Here is a 17,392-nt window from a genome sequence, read left to right on the forward strand (position 1 = left end):
TTGTGCTTTCAAAGATCCTATGGATAAAAAATTAGAAGGTTTGCTTAAAAAGATGTTTGTTCAGCAGGGTTACCTTCTACAACCAATTGCATGCATTGTCCCTGTCGCTACAGCCGCATGTTTCTGGTTCGATGAGCTGATAAAGGCGGTCGATAGTGATTCTCCTCCTTATGAGGAGATTATGGACAGAATCAATGCTCTCAAATTGGCTAATTCTTTCACCCTAGACGCCACTTTGCAATTGGCTAGGTTAGCGGCTAAGAATTCTGGGTTTGCTATTGTGGCGCGCAGAGCGCTTTGGTTGAAATTTTGGTCGGCTGATGCGTCTTCCAAGAACAAGCTACTTAACATTCCTTTCAAGGGGAAAACGCTGTTTGGCCCTGACTTGAAAGAGATTATCTCTGATATCACTGGGGGTAAGGGCCACGCCCTTCCTCAGGATCGGCCTTTCAAGGCAAAAAATAAACCTACTTTTCGTCCCTTTCGTAGAAACGGACCAGCCCGAGGTGCTACGTCCTCTAAGCAAGAGGGTAATACTTCTCAAGCCAAGCCAGCTTGGAGACCAATGCAAGGCTGGAACAAGGGAAAGCAGGCCAAGAAACCTGCCACTGCTACCAAGACTGCATGAAAAGTTGGCCCCCGATCTGGGACCGGATCTGGTGGGGGGCAGACTCTCTCTCTTCGCTCAGGCTTGGGCAAGAGATGTTCTGGATCCTTGGGCGCTAGAAATAGTCTCCCAAGGTTATCTTCTGGAAATCAAGGGACTTCCCCCAAGGGGAGGTTCCACAGGTCTCAGTTGTCTTTAGACCACATAAAAAGACAGGCATTCTTACATTGTGTAGAAGACCTGTTAAAAATGGGAGTGATTCATCCTGTTCCATTAAGAGAACAAGGGATGGGGTTCTACTCCAATCTGTTCATAGTTCCCAAAAAAGAGGGAACGTTCAGACCAATCTTAGATCTCAAGATCTTAAACAAGTTTCTCAAGGTTCCATCGTTCAAGATGGAAACCATTCGAACTATTCTTCCTTCCATCAAGGAAGGTCAATTCATGACCACGGTGGATTTAAAGGATGCGTATCTACATATTCCTATCCACAAGGAACATCATCGGTTCCTGAGGTTCGCATTCCTGGACAAGCATTACCAGTTCGTGGCGCTTCCTTTCGGATTAGCCACTGCTCCAAGGATTTTCACAAAGGTACTAGGGTCCCTTCTAGCTGTGCTAAGACCAAGGGGCATTGCTGTAGTACCTTACTTGGACGACATTCTGATTCAAGCGTCGTCCCTTCCTCAAGCAAAGGCTCACACGGACATCGTCCTGCCTTTCTCAGATCTCACGGATGGAAAGTGAACGTGGAAAAGAGTTCTCTATCTCCGTCAACAAGGGTTCCCTTCTTGGGAACAATAATAGACTCCTTAGAAATGAGGATATTTCTGACAGAGGCCAGAAAAACAAAGCTTCTAGACTCTTGTCGGATACTTCATTCCGTTCCTCTTCCTTCCATAGCTCAGTGCATGGAAGTGATCGGGTTGATGGTAGCGGCAATGGACATAGTTCCTTTTGCGCGCATTCATCTAAGTCCATTACAACTGGGCATGCTCAGTCAGTGGAATGGGGATTATACAGACTTGTCTCCGAAGATACAAGTAAATCAGAGGACCAGAGGCTCACTCCGTTGGTGGCTGTCCCTGGACAACCTGTCACAAGGGATGACATTCCGCAGACCAGAGTGGGTCATTGTCACGACCGACGCCAGTCTGATGGGCTGGGGCGCGGTCTGGGGAGCCCTGAAAGCTCAGGGTCTTTGGTCTCGGGAAGAATCTCTTCTACCGATAAATATTCTGGAACTGAGAGCGATATTCAATACTCTCAAGGCTTGGCCTCAGCTAGCGAGGGCCAAGTTCATACGGTTTCAATCAGACAACATGACAACTGTTGCGTACATCAACATCAGGGGGGAACAAGGAGTTCTCTAGCGATGGAAGAAGTGACCAAAATCATTCTATGGGCGGAGTCTCACTCCTGCCACCTGTCCGCTATCCACATCCCAGGAGTGGAAAATTGGGAAGCGGATTTTCTGAGTCATCAGACATTGCATCCGGGGGAGTGGGAACTCCATCCGGAAATCTTTGCCCAAGTCACTCAGCTGTGGGGCATTCCAGACATGGATCTGATGGCCTCTCGTCAGAACTTCAAAGTTCCTTGCTACGGGTCCAGATCCAGGGATCCCAAGGCGGCTCTAGTGGATGCTCTAGTAGCACCTTGGACCTTCAAACTAGCTTATGTGTTCCCGCCGTTTCCTCTCATCCCCAGGCTGGTAGCCAGGATCAATCAGGAGAGGGCGTCGGTGATCTTGATAGCTCCTGCGTGGCCACGCAGGACTTGGTATGCACATCTGGTGAATATGTCATCGGCTCCACCTTGGAAGCTACCTTTGAGACGAGACCTTCTTGTTCAGGGTCCGTTCGAACATCCGAACCTGGTTTCACTCCAGCTGACTGCTTGGAGATTGAACGCTTGATCTTATCGAAGCGAGGGTTCTCAGATTCTGTTATCAATACTCTTGTTCAGGCCAGAAAGCCTGTAACTAGAAAAATTTACCACAAAATTTGGAAAAAATATATCTGTTGGTGTGAATCTAAAGGATTCCCTTGGGACAAGGTTAAGATTCCTAAGATTCTATCCTTCCTTCAAGAAGGATTGGAAAAAGGATTATCTGCAAGTTCCCTGAAGGGACAGATTTCTGCCTTGTCTGTGTTACTTCACAAAAAGCTGGCAGCTGTGCCAGATGTTCAAGCCTTTGTTCAGGCTCTGGTTAGAATTAAGCCTGTTTACAAACCTTTGACTCCTCCTTGGAGTCTCAATTTAGTTCTTTCAGTTCTTCAGGGGGTTCCGTTTGAACCCTTACATTCCGTTGATATTAAGTTATTATCTTGGAAAGTTTTGTTTTTAGTTGCAATCTCTTCTGCTAGAAGAGTTTCAGAATTATCTGCTCTGCAGTGTTCTCCTCCTTATCTGGTGTTCCATGCAGATAAGGTGGTTTTACGTACTAAACCTGGTTTTCTTCCAAAAGTTGTTTCTAACAAAAACATTAACCAGGAGATTATCGTACCTTCTCTGTGTCCGAAACCAGTTTCAAAGAAGGAACGTTTGTTGCACAATCTGGATGTTGTTCGCGCTCTAAAATTCTATTTAGATGCTACAAAGGATTTTAGACAAACATCTTCCTTGTTTGTTGTTTATTCTGGTAAAAGGAGAGGTCAAAAAGCCAACTTCTACCTCTCTCTCTTTTTGGATTAAAAGCATCATCAGATTGGCTTACGAGACTGCCGGACGGCAGCCTCCCGAAAGAATCACAGCTCATTCCACTAGGGCTGTGGCTTCCACATGGGCCTTCAAGAACGAGGCTTCTGTTGATCAGATATGTAGGGCAGCGACTTGGTCTTCACTGCACACTTTTACCAAATTTTACAAGTTTGATACTTTTGCTTCTTCTGAGGCTATTTTTGGGAGAAAGGTTTTGCAAGCCGTGGTGCCTTCCATTTAGGTGACCTGATTTGCTCCCTCCCTTCATCCGTGTCCTAAAGCTTTGGTATTGGTTCCCACAAGTAAGGATGACGCCGTGGACCCGACACACCTATGTTGGAGAAAAAAGAATTTATGTTTACCTGATAAATTACTTTCTCCAACGGTGTGTCCGGTCCACGGCCCGCCCTGGTTTTTTTAATCAGGTCTGATAATTTATTTTCTTTAACTACAGTCACCACGGTATCATATGGTTTCTCCTATGCAAATATTCCTCCTTAAACGTCGGTCGAATGACTGGGGTAGGCGGAGCCTAGGAGGGATCATGTGACCAGCTTTGCTGGGCTCTTTGCCATTTCCTGTTGGGGAGGAGAATATCCCACAAGTAAGGATGACGCCGTGGACCGGACACACCGTTGGAGAAAGTAATTTATCAGGTAAACATAAATTCTGTTTTTTTATGTATTTTAAAGCATTATATTATAATTAGGGTTGCACTGATACTAGTATCGATGCCGATACCAAGTATTTGCATGAGTACTTGTACTCGTGAAAATGCTCCGATACTTAAACCGATTCTTCCACTTCCTACCCATAAGCCATCTTGTGGCGTTTTTTCAAACTGCATGTTTCCATTTCATTTTAAGGTAGAGTGGAGACTAAACTAAAAATGGTTCACTTCTGTTCTGCCAATACAAATTGCTGTTATTTGTATTATTGTAGGAGAGATCACTGTACCTCATTCAGACAAACCACTGAAGTACTGGGCAGTTAATAAACTGAGATTTCCAGCTCTTTCTAAAATGGCCCAAAAAATATCTTTCTGCTCCGTGCAGTAGTGTGGAAAGTGAAAGACTGTTCAGCTTAGAGTCAAACATCTTTACTGATAGCAGAAACAGACTTATAGCTGAACATGCAGAGATGCTTCTGTTCCTAAAAAAGAACTTGCCACTAACTTTTGAAAATGTATTCTAATTGCTAGATTGCCTGTAATACTGCTAGTTCTTATCTTGCACAATGATGTTCAAAACATACTGTACACTGAGGAACATCCACCTTAGCTTATATAATTGCAGGAAGAGTTTTCATAGGAAAAATTAAGTTAATTCCTATGAACACTCATCCTACAATTATAGGACTAGATTTAGATTACATTTGATTGGTAAGCTTTACCAATGCTTTGTTCATATTTCCAACTCCATAGACTTTAATGGAGTTGGACATGTAATGAGAGCATTGGTAAAGCGTACTAGTCAAATGTAATCTAGCCCATAGTGTTGTTCCCTATGATTAAACAGTCCACTGTTATATTTTTTTTAACTATATTGCACTTTTGGTTGGTTGTGATTTTACATTTGTTATTTATTATTGTTGTTAATATATTTTAATGTAATATTTTTATTTATAAACATGTTCTGCGAACTTTGTGACAATCAAATAAAACGGTTTTATTATTTCCGAATGTCTTTTAAATTGCAGTTCTTCATAATTATATAGAAGGTATCTTGAATCATTTGTCTGTATTCTGCTTGGTAAACAGTCACATGACATTAAAAAAAAAGTATCGGTAATTGGTATTGGCGAGTATTTTTAAAAAGTAGCGGAACTTGTACTCTGTTTTAAAAAAATGGTATCAGTGCAACCCTAATTATAATCTACCAATCATATGAGTATTTACTTTCATTTTAAGATACTCAGCTGCCATGAATGTGCACTACTGCAATGTTTGTGTTTTCCACCAGGAAAATACCTGTATTGGAAAATGCCTGTAATAATATTCTGTTAAGTAGGGATACAGTCAGGTTATGTTGTCCTGTTATACCTGGCTCATAAAAATATGAATCTGTTAGGTATAAACTTGTAGCAGGATAACTTTGCTTATTGTTGTTCCATCTTTTAAATACAAGTATATCCCAGATATAGATCTAGGATCATACAGGTGAAGAAAACACACAGTCCAAAAAGTCCTAACAGTGACAGATGGGCAGTGCTCAATGCCAACATAATATAGTTTAAATGAATTTTATGAGCACACTAACACATATATGCTTATAGAGTGTGAGTATGCAATATTTAATGGATAGTCAGGAGGCTGCTAAGTAAATAAAACTTTACTTTCAATTATGTATTCTATAAAAATGAATAAAACAGAAAAACACAAACTACTCCCTGAGATGTCAATATATTAACCAATCTGTTTGAGAAAAGAAAATAACACCGTTCACTAGTAATATACTGAGATCCGCACAATATTGGTAACTATCCCCATTGTCAAGTGCATAGCGAATACAAAAGGTTCCTCTATCTATATGATGCCAAAATGAATTATATAGTCTTTCGTTTGTGTTCCATGGCATATTACATAACAATTCTGTGTGTTCCCGTACTGTATTCATGCAAAAATTAGGTGTTACCTCAAAAAAGGTATTTCGGCGCTGGACTGTTATTGGGCAGGATCAGACTGATATACTACAGGATATTTTCTTTCATGTAATTAACAAGAGTCCATGAGCTAGTGACGTATGGGATATACATTCCTAACCAGGAGGGGCAAAGTTTCCCAAACCTTAAAATGCCTATAAATACACCCCTCACCACACCCACAAATCAGTTTTACAAACTTTGCCTCCAAGGGAGGTGGTGAAGTAAGTTTGTGCTAGATTCTACGTTGATATGCGCTCCGCAGCAAGTTGGAGCCCGGTTTTCCTCTCAGCGTGCAGTGAATGTCAGAGGGAATGTGAAGAGAGTATTGCCTATTGAATGCAGTGATCTCCTTCTACGGGGTCTATTTCATAAGGTTCTCTGTTATCGGTCGTAGAGATTCATCTCTTACCTCCCCTTTTCAGATCGACGATATACTCTTATATTTACCATTTCCTCTACTGATTCTCGTTTCAGTACTGGTTTGGCTTTCTACAAACATGTAGATGAGTGTCCTGGGGTAAGTAAGTCTTATTTTCTGTGACACTCTAAGCTATGGTTGGGCACTTTATTTATAAAGTTCTAAATATATGTATTCAAACATTTATTTGCCTTGACTCAGAATGTTCAACTTTCCTTATTTCCAGACAGTCAGTTTCATATTTGGGATTAATGCATTGAATTATCATATTTTTTCTTACCTCAAAAAATTTGACCTTTTTTCCCTGTGGGCTGTTAGGCTCGCGGGGGCTGAAATGCTTCATTTTATTGCGTCATTCTTGGCGCAGCGGACTTTTTTGGCGCAAAAATTCTTTTCCGTTTCCGGCGTCATACGTGTCGCCGGAATGTTGGCGTCATTTTTTGACGTTATTTTGCGTCAAAGATGATCGGCAGTTCCGGATAGTCGGCGTCATTTTTGCGCGCCAAAAAGCATTTAGGCGCCACAAATAATGTGGGCGTCTTTTTTGGGCCGCTAAAAAATATGGGCGTCATTTTTGTATCCACATTATTTTAACGGTCTCATTATTTATTGGCTTTGGTTGCTAGAAGCTTGTTCACTGGCATTTTTTTTCCCATTCCTGAAACTGTCATTTTAAGGAATTTGATCAATTTTGCTTATATGTTGTTTTTTTTCTTTTACATATTGCAAGATGTTCCACGTTTGCAAACTGAGGTCAGAAGATACTACAGGAAACATCAACCTGCACAGTGCTGGAGCTACCAAGCTAAGTCTGCTATAAACTTTTGGTATCTGTTTTCTCCAGCTGTTATTTTGGTAATGCATGTCATGACCAAACTTATTAATGCAGATAAAAATTCCTTTAGTACTGTTACATTACCTGTTGCTGTCCGTCAACATCTAATTTTCAGAGTGTTCCTGATAACATAAGAGATTTTATTTTTTAAATCCATTAAGAAGGCTATTGTCTGTTATTTCTCCTTCTAGTATACATAAAAGTCTTTTAAAACTTCTCTTTTTTTCAGATGAATTTTTAAATGAACATCATCATTTCTGATACTGATAATGGTTCTTCTGGTTCAGAGGTTTCTGTCCTCAGAGGTTGATGCTGATAAATCTTTGTATCTTGTTCAAGATGGAATTTATTCGTTCTTTATCTTAAAGAAGTGTTATTTGCATTAGAAATAGAGGATTCTGGTCCTCTTGATACTAAATGTAAAACGTTTAAATAAGGTTTTTAAATCTCCTGTAGTTATTCCAGAAGTGTTTTATCTCCCTGATGCTATTTCTGAAGTAATTTCCAGGGTATGGAATAATTTGGGTAATTTATTTACTCCTTCTAGACGTTTAAGCAAATTATATCCTGTGCATCTGACAGATTAGAGTTTTTTGGGACAAAAATCCCCTAAGGTTTATGGGGCTGTCCTCTACTCCTGCTAATGTACTACTATTCCTATGGCCAGATTAGTACTTCATTTAAGGATACCTTTAGATAGGAAAATTGAATCTTTTCTAAGAAAAGCTTACTTATGTTCAGGGTAATCTTCTTAGACCTGCTATATTTTTAGCGGATGTTGCTGCAGCTTCAACTTTTTGGTTAGAAGCTTTAGAAGCAACAAGTAAAGATCATAATTTTAAGCATTATTATTATTCTATAACATGCTAATAATTTTATTGGTCGATACCATCTTTTGATATCATTAGAGTTGATTCAGGATATAGTCTCTAGCTATTTTAGCTAGAAAAGCTTTTTGGATTAAACTTGGAATGCTGACATGTCCTTCTAAGTCAACTTTGCTTTCCCTTTCTTTCCAGGGTAAATAATCATTTCGTACCTTCCTCACAACAAGAACAAAAGCCTGATCTTCATCCTCAGGAGCGGTATCAGTTTGGAAACTATTTCCCAGTTTGAATATAATCCAAGCCTTATAGAAACCTATAGCCAGCTCCTAAGTATCTATGAAGGTGCGGGCCCTTATTCCAGCTCAGCTGGTATGGGGCAGATTACGTTTTCTTCAAAGAAATTTGGATCAATTCCCGTTCTTAAATCTCTGGTTTCAGAAAACATTGTTTCAGAAAGGTACAGAATTGGCTTCAAGTTAAGGCCTCCTGCTAAGAGATTCTTTTCTTTCCCGTGTCCCAGTTGACACAGCAAGGCTCAGCATTTCTGAAATGTGTTTCAGATCTAGAGTTGGCTGGAGTATTTTATGCCAGTTCCAGTTCTGGAACAGGGGCTGGGGTTTTATTTTATCTCTTCATTGTACCAAAGAAGGTCAATTCCTTCAGACCAAGTTTCTGGATCTATCATTATTGAATCGTTATGTTAGGATACCAACATTCAAGATGGTTACTGTAGGACTATCCTGCCTTTTGTTTAGCAAGGGCATTATATGTCTACAATAGATTTACAGGATGTGTATCTGCATATTCCGATTCATCCAGATCACTTTTAGTGTCTGAGATTCTCTTTTTAGACAAGCATTACCAGTTTTGTGGCTCTACTGTTTGGCCTAGCCTCAGTTCCAAGAATTTTTTTCAAAGGTTCTCGGTGCCCTTCTTTCTGTAATCAGAGAATAGGGTTTTGGTATTTCCTTATTTGGACGATATCTTGGTACTTGCTCAGTCTTCTCATTTTCGAAGAATCTCATACGAATCGACTTGTGTTGTTTCTTCAAGTTCATGGTTGGAGGATCAATTTACCAATCAGTTCATTGATTCCTCAGACAAGGGTAACCTTTTTAGGTTTCTAGATAAATTCAGTATCTATGACTCTGTCCCTTGTCAGACAAGAGAAAGTTTAACATTGATAATTAGCTTGTCAAAACCTTCAGTCACAATCATTCCCTTTGGTAGCCTTATTGCATGGAAATGTTGGGTCCTTAGGACTGCCGCATCAGATGCGATCTCCTTGCTCGTTTTCACCATGCGGACCTCTTCAGCTCTGTATGCTGAACCAATGGTGCTGGGATTACTCAAAGATATCTCAATTAATATCTTTTAAAACCGATTTTACGAACTCATCTGACATGGTGGTACAGATCACTCATCGTTTAGTTCAGGGGGCTTCTTTGTTCTTCCGACCTGGCTATAATCCTCAACAATACAAGTCTTACAGGTTGGGGAGCTGTGTGGGGTATCTGAACGGCACAAGGGGTTGTGGGAATCTCAGGAGGTGAGATTTCCGATCAATATTTTGGAACTCCGTGCAATTTTCAGAGCTCTTCAGTCTTGGCCTCTTCGAAGAGAGAGTTGTTCATTGTTTTCAGATAAGACAATGTCACAACTGTGGCATACATCAATCATCAAGGAGGGACTCACAGTCCTCTGGCTATGAAAGAAGTATCTCGAATTTTGGTTTGGGCGGAATCCAGCTCCCTGTCTAATCTCTGCGGTTTTTATCCCAGGTATGGACCAATTGGAAAGCGGATTATCTCAGTCGCCAAACGTTGCATCCGGGCGAATGGTCTCTTCACCCAGAGGTATTTCTTCAGATTGTTCAAATGTGGGAACTTCAGAAATAAATCTGATGGCCTTCTCATCTAAACAAGAAACTTCCCAGGTATCTGTCCAGATCCCGGGATCCTCAGGCGGAGGCAGTGGATGCATTTTCACTTCCTTGGAAGTATCATCCTGCCTATATCTTTCCGCCCTCTAGTTCTTCTTCCAAGAGTAATCTCCAAGATTCTGAAGGAATGCTCGTTTGTTCTGCTGGTAGCTCCGGCATGGCCTCACAGGTTTTGGTATGCGGATCCTGTCGGATGGCCTCTTGCCAACCGTGGACTCTTCCGTTAAGACCAGACCTTTTTGTCTCAAGGTCCTTTTTTCCGATCAGGATCTGAAATCCTTAAATTTAAAGGTATGGAGATTGAACGCTTGATTCTTGGTCAAAGAGGTTTTCTGACTCAGTGATTAATACTATGTTACAGGCTCGTAAATCTGTATCCAGAGAGATATATTTAGAGTCTGGAAGACTTATATTTCTTGGTGTCTTTCTCATCAGTTTTCTTGGCATTCCTTTTAGAATACCGAGAATATTACAATTTCTTTCAGGATGGTTTATGATAAGGTTTGTCCGCAAGTTCCTTGAAAGGTCAAATCTCTGCTCTTTCTGTTCTTTTTCACAGAAAGATTGCTATTCTTCCTGATATTCATTGTTTTGTACAAGCTTTGGTTCGTAATAAAGCCTGTCATTAAGTCAATTTTCTCCTCCTTGGAGTTTGAATTTGGTCTGGGGGCTCTTCAAGCTCCTCCATTTGACCTAATGCATTCATTGGATATTAAATTACTTTCCTTGGAAAGTTTTGTTCCTTTTGGCCATCTCTTCTGCCAGAAGAGTTTCTGAATTATCTGCTCTTTCTTGTGAGTCTCCTTTTCTGATTCTTCATCAGGATAAGGCGGTGTTTGCGAACTTCTTTTGAATTTTTACCTAAAGTTGTGAATTCCAACAACATTGGTAGAGATATTGTGGTTCCTTCATTATGTCTAATCCTAAGAATTCTAAGGAGAAATCGTTGCATTCCTTTGGATGTTGTTAGAGCTTTGAAATATTATGTTGAAGCTACGAAATCTTTCTGTAAGACTTCTAGTCTATTTGTTATCTTTTCGGGTTCTAGGGAAAGGCCAGAAAGCTTCTGCCATTTCTTTTGCATCTTGGTTTTGAAATCTTTAATTCATCTTGCCTATGTTGAGTCGGGTAAAATTCCGCCTCAGAGAATTACAGCTCATTCTACTAGGTCAGTATCTACTTCCTGGGCGTCTTAGGAATGAAGCCTTCGGTTGACCAGATCTGGCAAAGCAGCAACTTGGTCCTCTTTGCATACTTTTACTAAATTCTACCATTTTGATGTATTTTCTTCTTCTGAAGCAGTTTTTGGTAGAAAAGTTCTTCAGGCAGCGGTTTCAGTTTGAATCTTCTGCTTATGTTTTTTGTTAAACTTTATTTTGGGTGTGGATTATTTTCAGCAGGAATTGGCTGTCTTTATTTTATCCCTCCCTCTCTAGTGACTCTTGTGTGGAAAGATCCACATCTTGGGTAGTCATTATCCCATACGTCACTAGCTCATGGACTCTTGTTAATTACATGAAAGAAAACATAATTTATGTAAGAACTTACCTGATAAATTCATTTCTTTCATATTAACAAGAGTCCATGAGGCCCACCCTTTTTTGTGGTGGTTATGATTTTTTTGTATAAAGCACAATTATTCCAATTCCTTATTTTATATGCTTCGCACTTTTTTTCTTATCACCCCACTTCTTGGCTATTCGTTAAACTGATTTGTGGGTGTGGTGAGGGGTGTATTTATAGGCATTTTAAGGTTTGGGAAACTTTGCCCCTCCTGGTAGGAATGTATATCCCATACGTCACTAGCTCATGGACTCTTGTTAATATGAAAGAAATGAATTTATCAGGTAAGTTCTTACATAAATTATGTTTTTTTCTCTGTGAAAAGGCATAATGTGCAAAAAGAGACTGCACCCTGAGTGGCACTGGCCTTGTGGACAAGCACGGAAGTTTTTCTAGCTTTTGTTCTGTCTCAGTGAGTGCGTCTCTCAGTTCTCTTGTTTTTATGTAAAGTACTCTTAGGTCTCCCTAAAAGTGAAAGAGGGAAACCAGATATGGACTCCTTGCACATATGCCCTAGAGATATGCAACTGCACCTCACTGACGAGGCCCATGGGAGGCCGAAAACGTATGTCTGGGGTTTGTTGTTTTGTCTTGTTCAGAGAAGAATTGCCTGGTATTTCGGCGCTGGACTGTCATTGGGCAGGATCAGACTGATATACTACAGGATATTTTTTTTCTGTGAAAAGGCATGATGTGCAAAAAGAGACTGCACCCTGAGTCCACTGCTTGTGGACAAGCACAGACGTTTTTCTAGCTTTTGTTCTGTCTCAGTGAATGTCTCTCAGTTCTCTTGTTTTTACCTCAAAAACATCCCCATATCATAGACGCATTAGGTAATTTAACCCCAATCTCCTCATATCACAATGCCTGATGGGTGAGAAGTAATTCCAATAACGGATTGTGAACTCTCACCATCATGAAAGAAATTAATTTATCAGGTAAGTATAAATTGTTTTTGTATATAATTTTGGATTTGGTGAGCCCTGCTTTAAAGGACCACTAAATGTAGCCACCAATAAGCGAACGCTATCCAGGGTGCTGAACCTAAAATGGGCTACATTCTTGGTTTTCAAATAAAGAAAGCAAGTACTATGTCCTTCAGGGTTATGTGACCTCATAAATCAAGTCACAGGATGCAAAAATATGTGTGTTCCAAGATGGCTGAGCTTTACCAACTAGCTACTGTAGTTTTACACAGCAGTTTACACAGCAGTTTAATGTCCCTTTAATAATGGGAATCCATATACAAGATGTTTTATCAAATGCAAGTCGTGGTGTTTTAGAGCAACTAGGTAGTATGATTAATAGAAACAAAATAATATCAGTAATTTAATCGTTATGTTGTTGAATCTGCAAGTGGGTATGTTCTAAATTAAAAAAATATTTGACTCTAAGACCAGTTTTATAACTTAAAATTAGTTTAAACAAATGATATGTAATTGTTAACCACCAATACCAAAGAGAACTTGCCTAATTGTTTTATTGGTATATCACAAGTGTTATATTGATTTGACCGTTGGTACATAGTACCTACATTATCTGCTTTAAAGAATAAAGAAGGGGTCTTCTCTGTTTATAATTGATTAAAATCAGAAATATTATTACAATGAGAACAAAGCAAATTAGATAATAGAAGTAAATGGGAAATTTGCTGTCTGAAGCATTAAATTCTAATTCTGACTTTCTAATTCCTTTAATGTTACTGTTCTAAAGTTGTCAGCAGCAGTTTTTCACCAGCTTCCTCTTCCTGTCATACTCTAAACGTGACATATTTTATCTGTAGATTGGCTAAGAGAGGAGAATGACAATTTGGCCCGTCAGTTGGATGTCTGTCGAATTGAACTCAACCAGCTGAAAGAGTTTGTAAGCGGCCTACAAAAAGGAAGCAATCTCCAAGAATCTCTGTCACAGGGAAACGGCTGTTGTGAGCATATAGATGATGGAAAGATTCTACTTGAATCGCTGAAAGAGAGTAACAATCCACACATCTCTTTGGAGGAGGAGATAAGCCCCCAAGAGTCACTTGCAGAGGAAAATGGTCTGCATGAGTCCTTACAAAGGGGGAAAGAACCTCAGGAGTGCAATCAGCAGGAAACTCATCAAGTTAGTATGATAAATAGTTTCAGAGAGGTATACTAGTGCAATAATACAATTAACTAATCCATTAGAACTTTTTTATTGTTAACTGTAACTTTACTTTGCAAAAAGGGCTAAACATATGTTGGTGCTGTTCACCAGAGCAGCAAAGAATTTGAGCTCCTGAGTAAGACTTTACGTACTTAACTTCAACAAAATTCAGAGAATTTTGTTATTGCATTAACCTGTCATTTTAAAAGTAAAGTTACAGTAAGGAACACAGTACAAAATACATGCAGTTATTTTACAGTATCAAATCATGGTTTAAGTAGGATATTCAGTCTATAGAGGAAAATACTAGAAATGTAAACTAGTGTATTCATAAATTGTCAAATAGACAGTGTTGCAAATATCCAGCTATCACTGAAGTTTTCCAAAGGTAATGGTATAATAGTCACTAACTACAAAAACCTTGTGTGGATATATAGTCATGTATGTTTACAAACTTCTGTTTTGCAAATTACTATAAAAAGCATAACACAGTACCTTATGATGGTGGAATACTGTAGATGCTGTAAATGCAGCCTAGTGGTATACCAAACACAACGGAGCCAGGGTTTGTAGCCTGCAGTTCTGATGTTTGCTGTTACTGATAATGACAGTGACAGGTTTCTTCCATGGGCGGTAGAGCCCCCCTCACCATTTCTGGTCCTCAGTCTCACTCAGTCACTGGTGTTCCCCATTGAGTCAAGTGCCACTGCCAACCGTTTGAGCTGGGCAGTACTAACAAAAACTTCCAAAGCCGAAGAAGCTTGTTGGTGCTATTATGTGATCTGCTCCACTCCTACTGGTAGTATATATCAGGGGGACTGAAATGTTGTCAATGTAGTACTCCCAAATGGCAAAGTAAACAAACAAAATAACTAAAGTTCCAGTCTCTGTAGGTTAAAGTCAAGTCAAAAGTTTAATCTGTGTAATCCAAATACATTGGTTACTGCATAATGGTTACAGCTCAATAGATCTTACACATTTCATGCATGAGCTAGTGCGCTTTCTCAGAGATCTGATATATGGGTTCAGCAAGTATATATGGAGGCCAATAGGATTCTGCAATTACAAAAGTAGTAAACTATCAGGGCAAATATTAACCCTTAAGCACTCACTAAACATACGAGATACAAACAAATGTAGACATAACAAGCCCATAAATCTTTGTATCTCCACAATATAGCTTGAAAATTATGATTCATATTAAGATTTTAATGCTCTATTGAAATGAAGGTTCTTAAAATAATTGCCAGCTAAATTATGTTCAAAACAACAACAAAAATCATTTAATAAAAAAAATATATATAAATAAATAGTAAATTAATAAAAAATAAAACATATAACAACATGTTACATTGCACACTAAATGAGGATGCATTAAAGTAAATACTTTGAATGTACACAAAATATACTAACTGTACATTCAGCCCCATATAGAAAGGAGTAAAGCGTTATCTAGGACCTATTATCAACAAAGAATTGAAAATAATAACTTAGATTAATTCCTTTTGGTAGTCTAGTATCTAGTAAAGAGCCAAAAAAGTCCCTATTTAATAACCTAACCAATCTCTATCTCCTTCTCTTCGAGTTTTCTTAATGTGTTATCAATCCTGATCCCATGTTGACGAAAATGCTTAGTTTTGGGTATAATTTAATTTAACATACAAAGATGTTCCTTAAATAGTTTTCTTTCCTAAGATATGGAGAGTCCACAACGTCATTCAAGTACTAGTGGGAATATCACTCCTGGCCAACAGGAGGAGGCAAAGAGCACCACAGCAAAGCTGTTAAATGTCACTCCCCTACCCATAATCCCCAGTCATTCTCTTTGCCTCTGTCAATGATGGAGGTGAAGTTTGGTGTCTGAAGAATTTGAACTACAAGCAAGTTTTTGGGTTTAGCTGTGTCCACATTAATCTCTTCAATAGAGTAGTGGTGGCTTTTAAGCAGTTAGAAAGTTGTGAGGTAGTCATTGCTTGATTTTCTGACATGTTTGCTGTCCTTGGTATAGAAAGCGAGAGTTGGTTACTCTGTTCTTTCTTTTTCTACATGTCTCTGTAGGGAGTATGTGTCCTTTCACGCCTTTTAAGCTGTCTACCTGCTGGAAAGCTGGATGTGCAGGTAAGTGCTTTTGTCTTCTAGGTCTGGAGACTTGCAATCAAAAGGTTTTTGCTGCTTAATTTTAATGGGATATGTTAAACCCTTAGTAAGGCACAGGAAATGTATGTGGAGATTTAAGGGTTAATCCTCCTTTGTGGATAGGAAAGGGTTAACCTTATTATCTGTGGCTCAGTGTTTATTTGATTTTCGACTGGTTGTTCTAAGGGGCCGTTAAGGGAATTTTTAGGAGCAGAGGGTTTTTATTTTGTGTGTATTTGTGATTCAGTATGGCTTTAAAGGGACAGTCTAGTCAAAATTAAACTTTCATCATTCAGATAGGACTTGCAATTTTAATCAACTTTCCAATTTACTTTTATCATCAAATTTGCTTTTTTCTCTTTGTATTCTTAGTTGAAACTAAACCTAGGCAGACTCATATGCTAATTTCTAAGCCTTTGAGGGCTGCCTCTTATCACATGCTTTTTAAATCTCTTTTCAACACAAAGAGACAGAAAGTACACGTGGGCCATATAGATAACACTGTGTTCAGGCACAGGGGGTTATTTAAGATTTAGCACAAAACAATGCTAAATTTAAGACAATAGATAATTAACAGTCACAGTCATGTGATCAGGGGGCTGGAAGAAGGTTCTTAGATACAAGGTAATCACAGAGGTAAAAAGTATATTAATATAACAGTGTTGGTTATGCAAAACTGGGGAATGGGTAATAAAGAGATTATCGATCTTTTAAAACAATAACAATTCTATTGTAGACTGTTCCTTTAAGAACGGCACTGATTGCAGAGGAAGTCATTTAAGCTTTTGCCGGCTTTGTAACACGCGCTTTCTCTTGTTGCACAGTGTTTACAAAAGCTGGTTACATGACTCTTCCACTTTCAGAGCGGCATCGGCAGGGTTACTTTGACAAGCTGTTTGCTTTTCCGGTGGGCAAGTAGGGCACCTCAGTTTGCTGAGGTGTAGAGAGCCTTCTTTGGGGGGTTGTTTTGTTTTGTTTTAAGCGCAATTGCGCTCGGTGTACGTTTAAAATTTAAAGTGACAGTATTTAAAAAAACAAACAAACATGGAGCAGGAGTCTGTTCCTATGGACAAATGTTTGTTGTGTCTTGAGGCCTAGGTTCCTCATGTTTAGATAGAACTTTGAAAAGTCACAAACAGTGCCCTGCAGTTCCCCTCAGCCTCCTGGAGGAGTTTATTTGCCTGCAGATTTTGAGGCTCAGGTATCTTCTGCGGTATCTGCAGCACTATCTGCTTTTCCTATACTGGGAAAACGCAAGAGGAAAATTAAACATTCGGATAGTAAGGCTTCTGTTCCTCCTACTGCTACGCTGGTTGCCCTCCCTCATAAGTCTGATGAGGATGATATGTCGGTAGCCTCTGAGGGTGAAATCTCAGATTCAGACAGTATAGTTCCTTTACCTGATTCTGAAGAAGTAAACTTTAGATTTAAGCTTGAACACCTTTGTGTATTGTTAAAGAAGGTATTGGCTACTTTGGACTATTCTGATTCTTCTGTTGTTGTCAACCCTAAAAAGTCTAGTAAACTTAATAGATACTATGATGTTCCTTCCTCTGTGGAAGTGTTTCCTGTTCCAGATCGTGTGACAGAG

The 17,392-nt window shown here is 39.3% G+C and overlaps 1 protein-coding gene across 1 annotated transcript in view; it reads left to right on the forward strand.

Moving 5' to 3' along the window:
* Positions 1–17,392, forward strand: part of LOC128645715 (ecto-NOX disulfide-thiol exchanger 2) — a 270,444-nt gene that overhangs the window by 187,946 nt on the left and 65,106 nt on the right. The window contains exon 11 of the mRNA XM_053698920.1: positions 13,322–13,641. Within this exon, the coding sequence (XP_053554895.1) occupies positions 13,322–13,641 (320 nt within the window). The remainder of the gene's footprint in view (positions 1–13,321; positions 13,642–17,392) is intronic.

Source organism: Bombina bombina, chromosome 1 (genome assembly GCF_027579735.1).
Source record: "Bombina bombina isolate aBomBom1 chromosome 1, aBomBom1.pri, whole genome shotgun sequence".
NCBI lineage: Eukaryota > Metazoa > Chordata > Amphibia > Anura > Bombinatoridae > Bombina > Bombina bombina.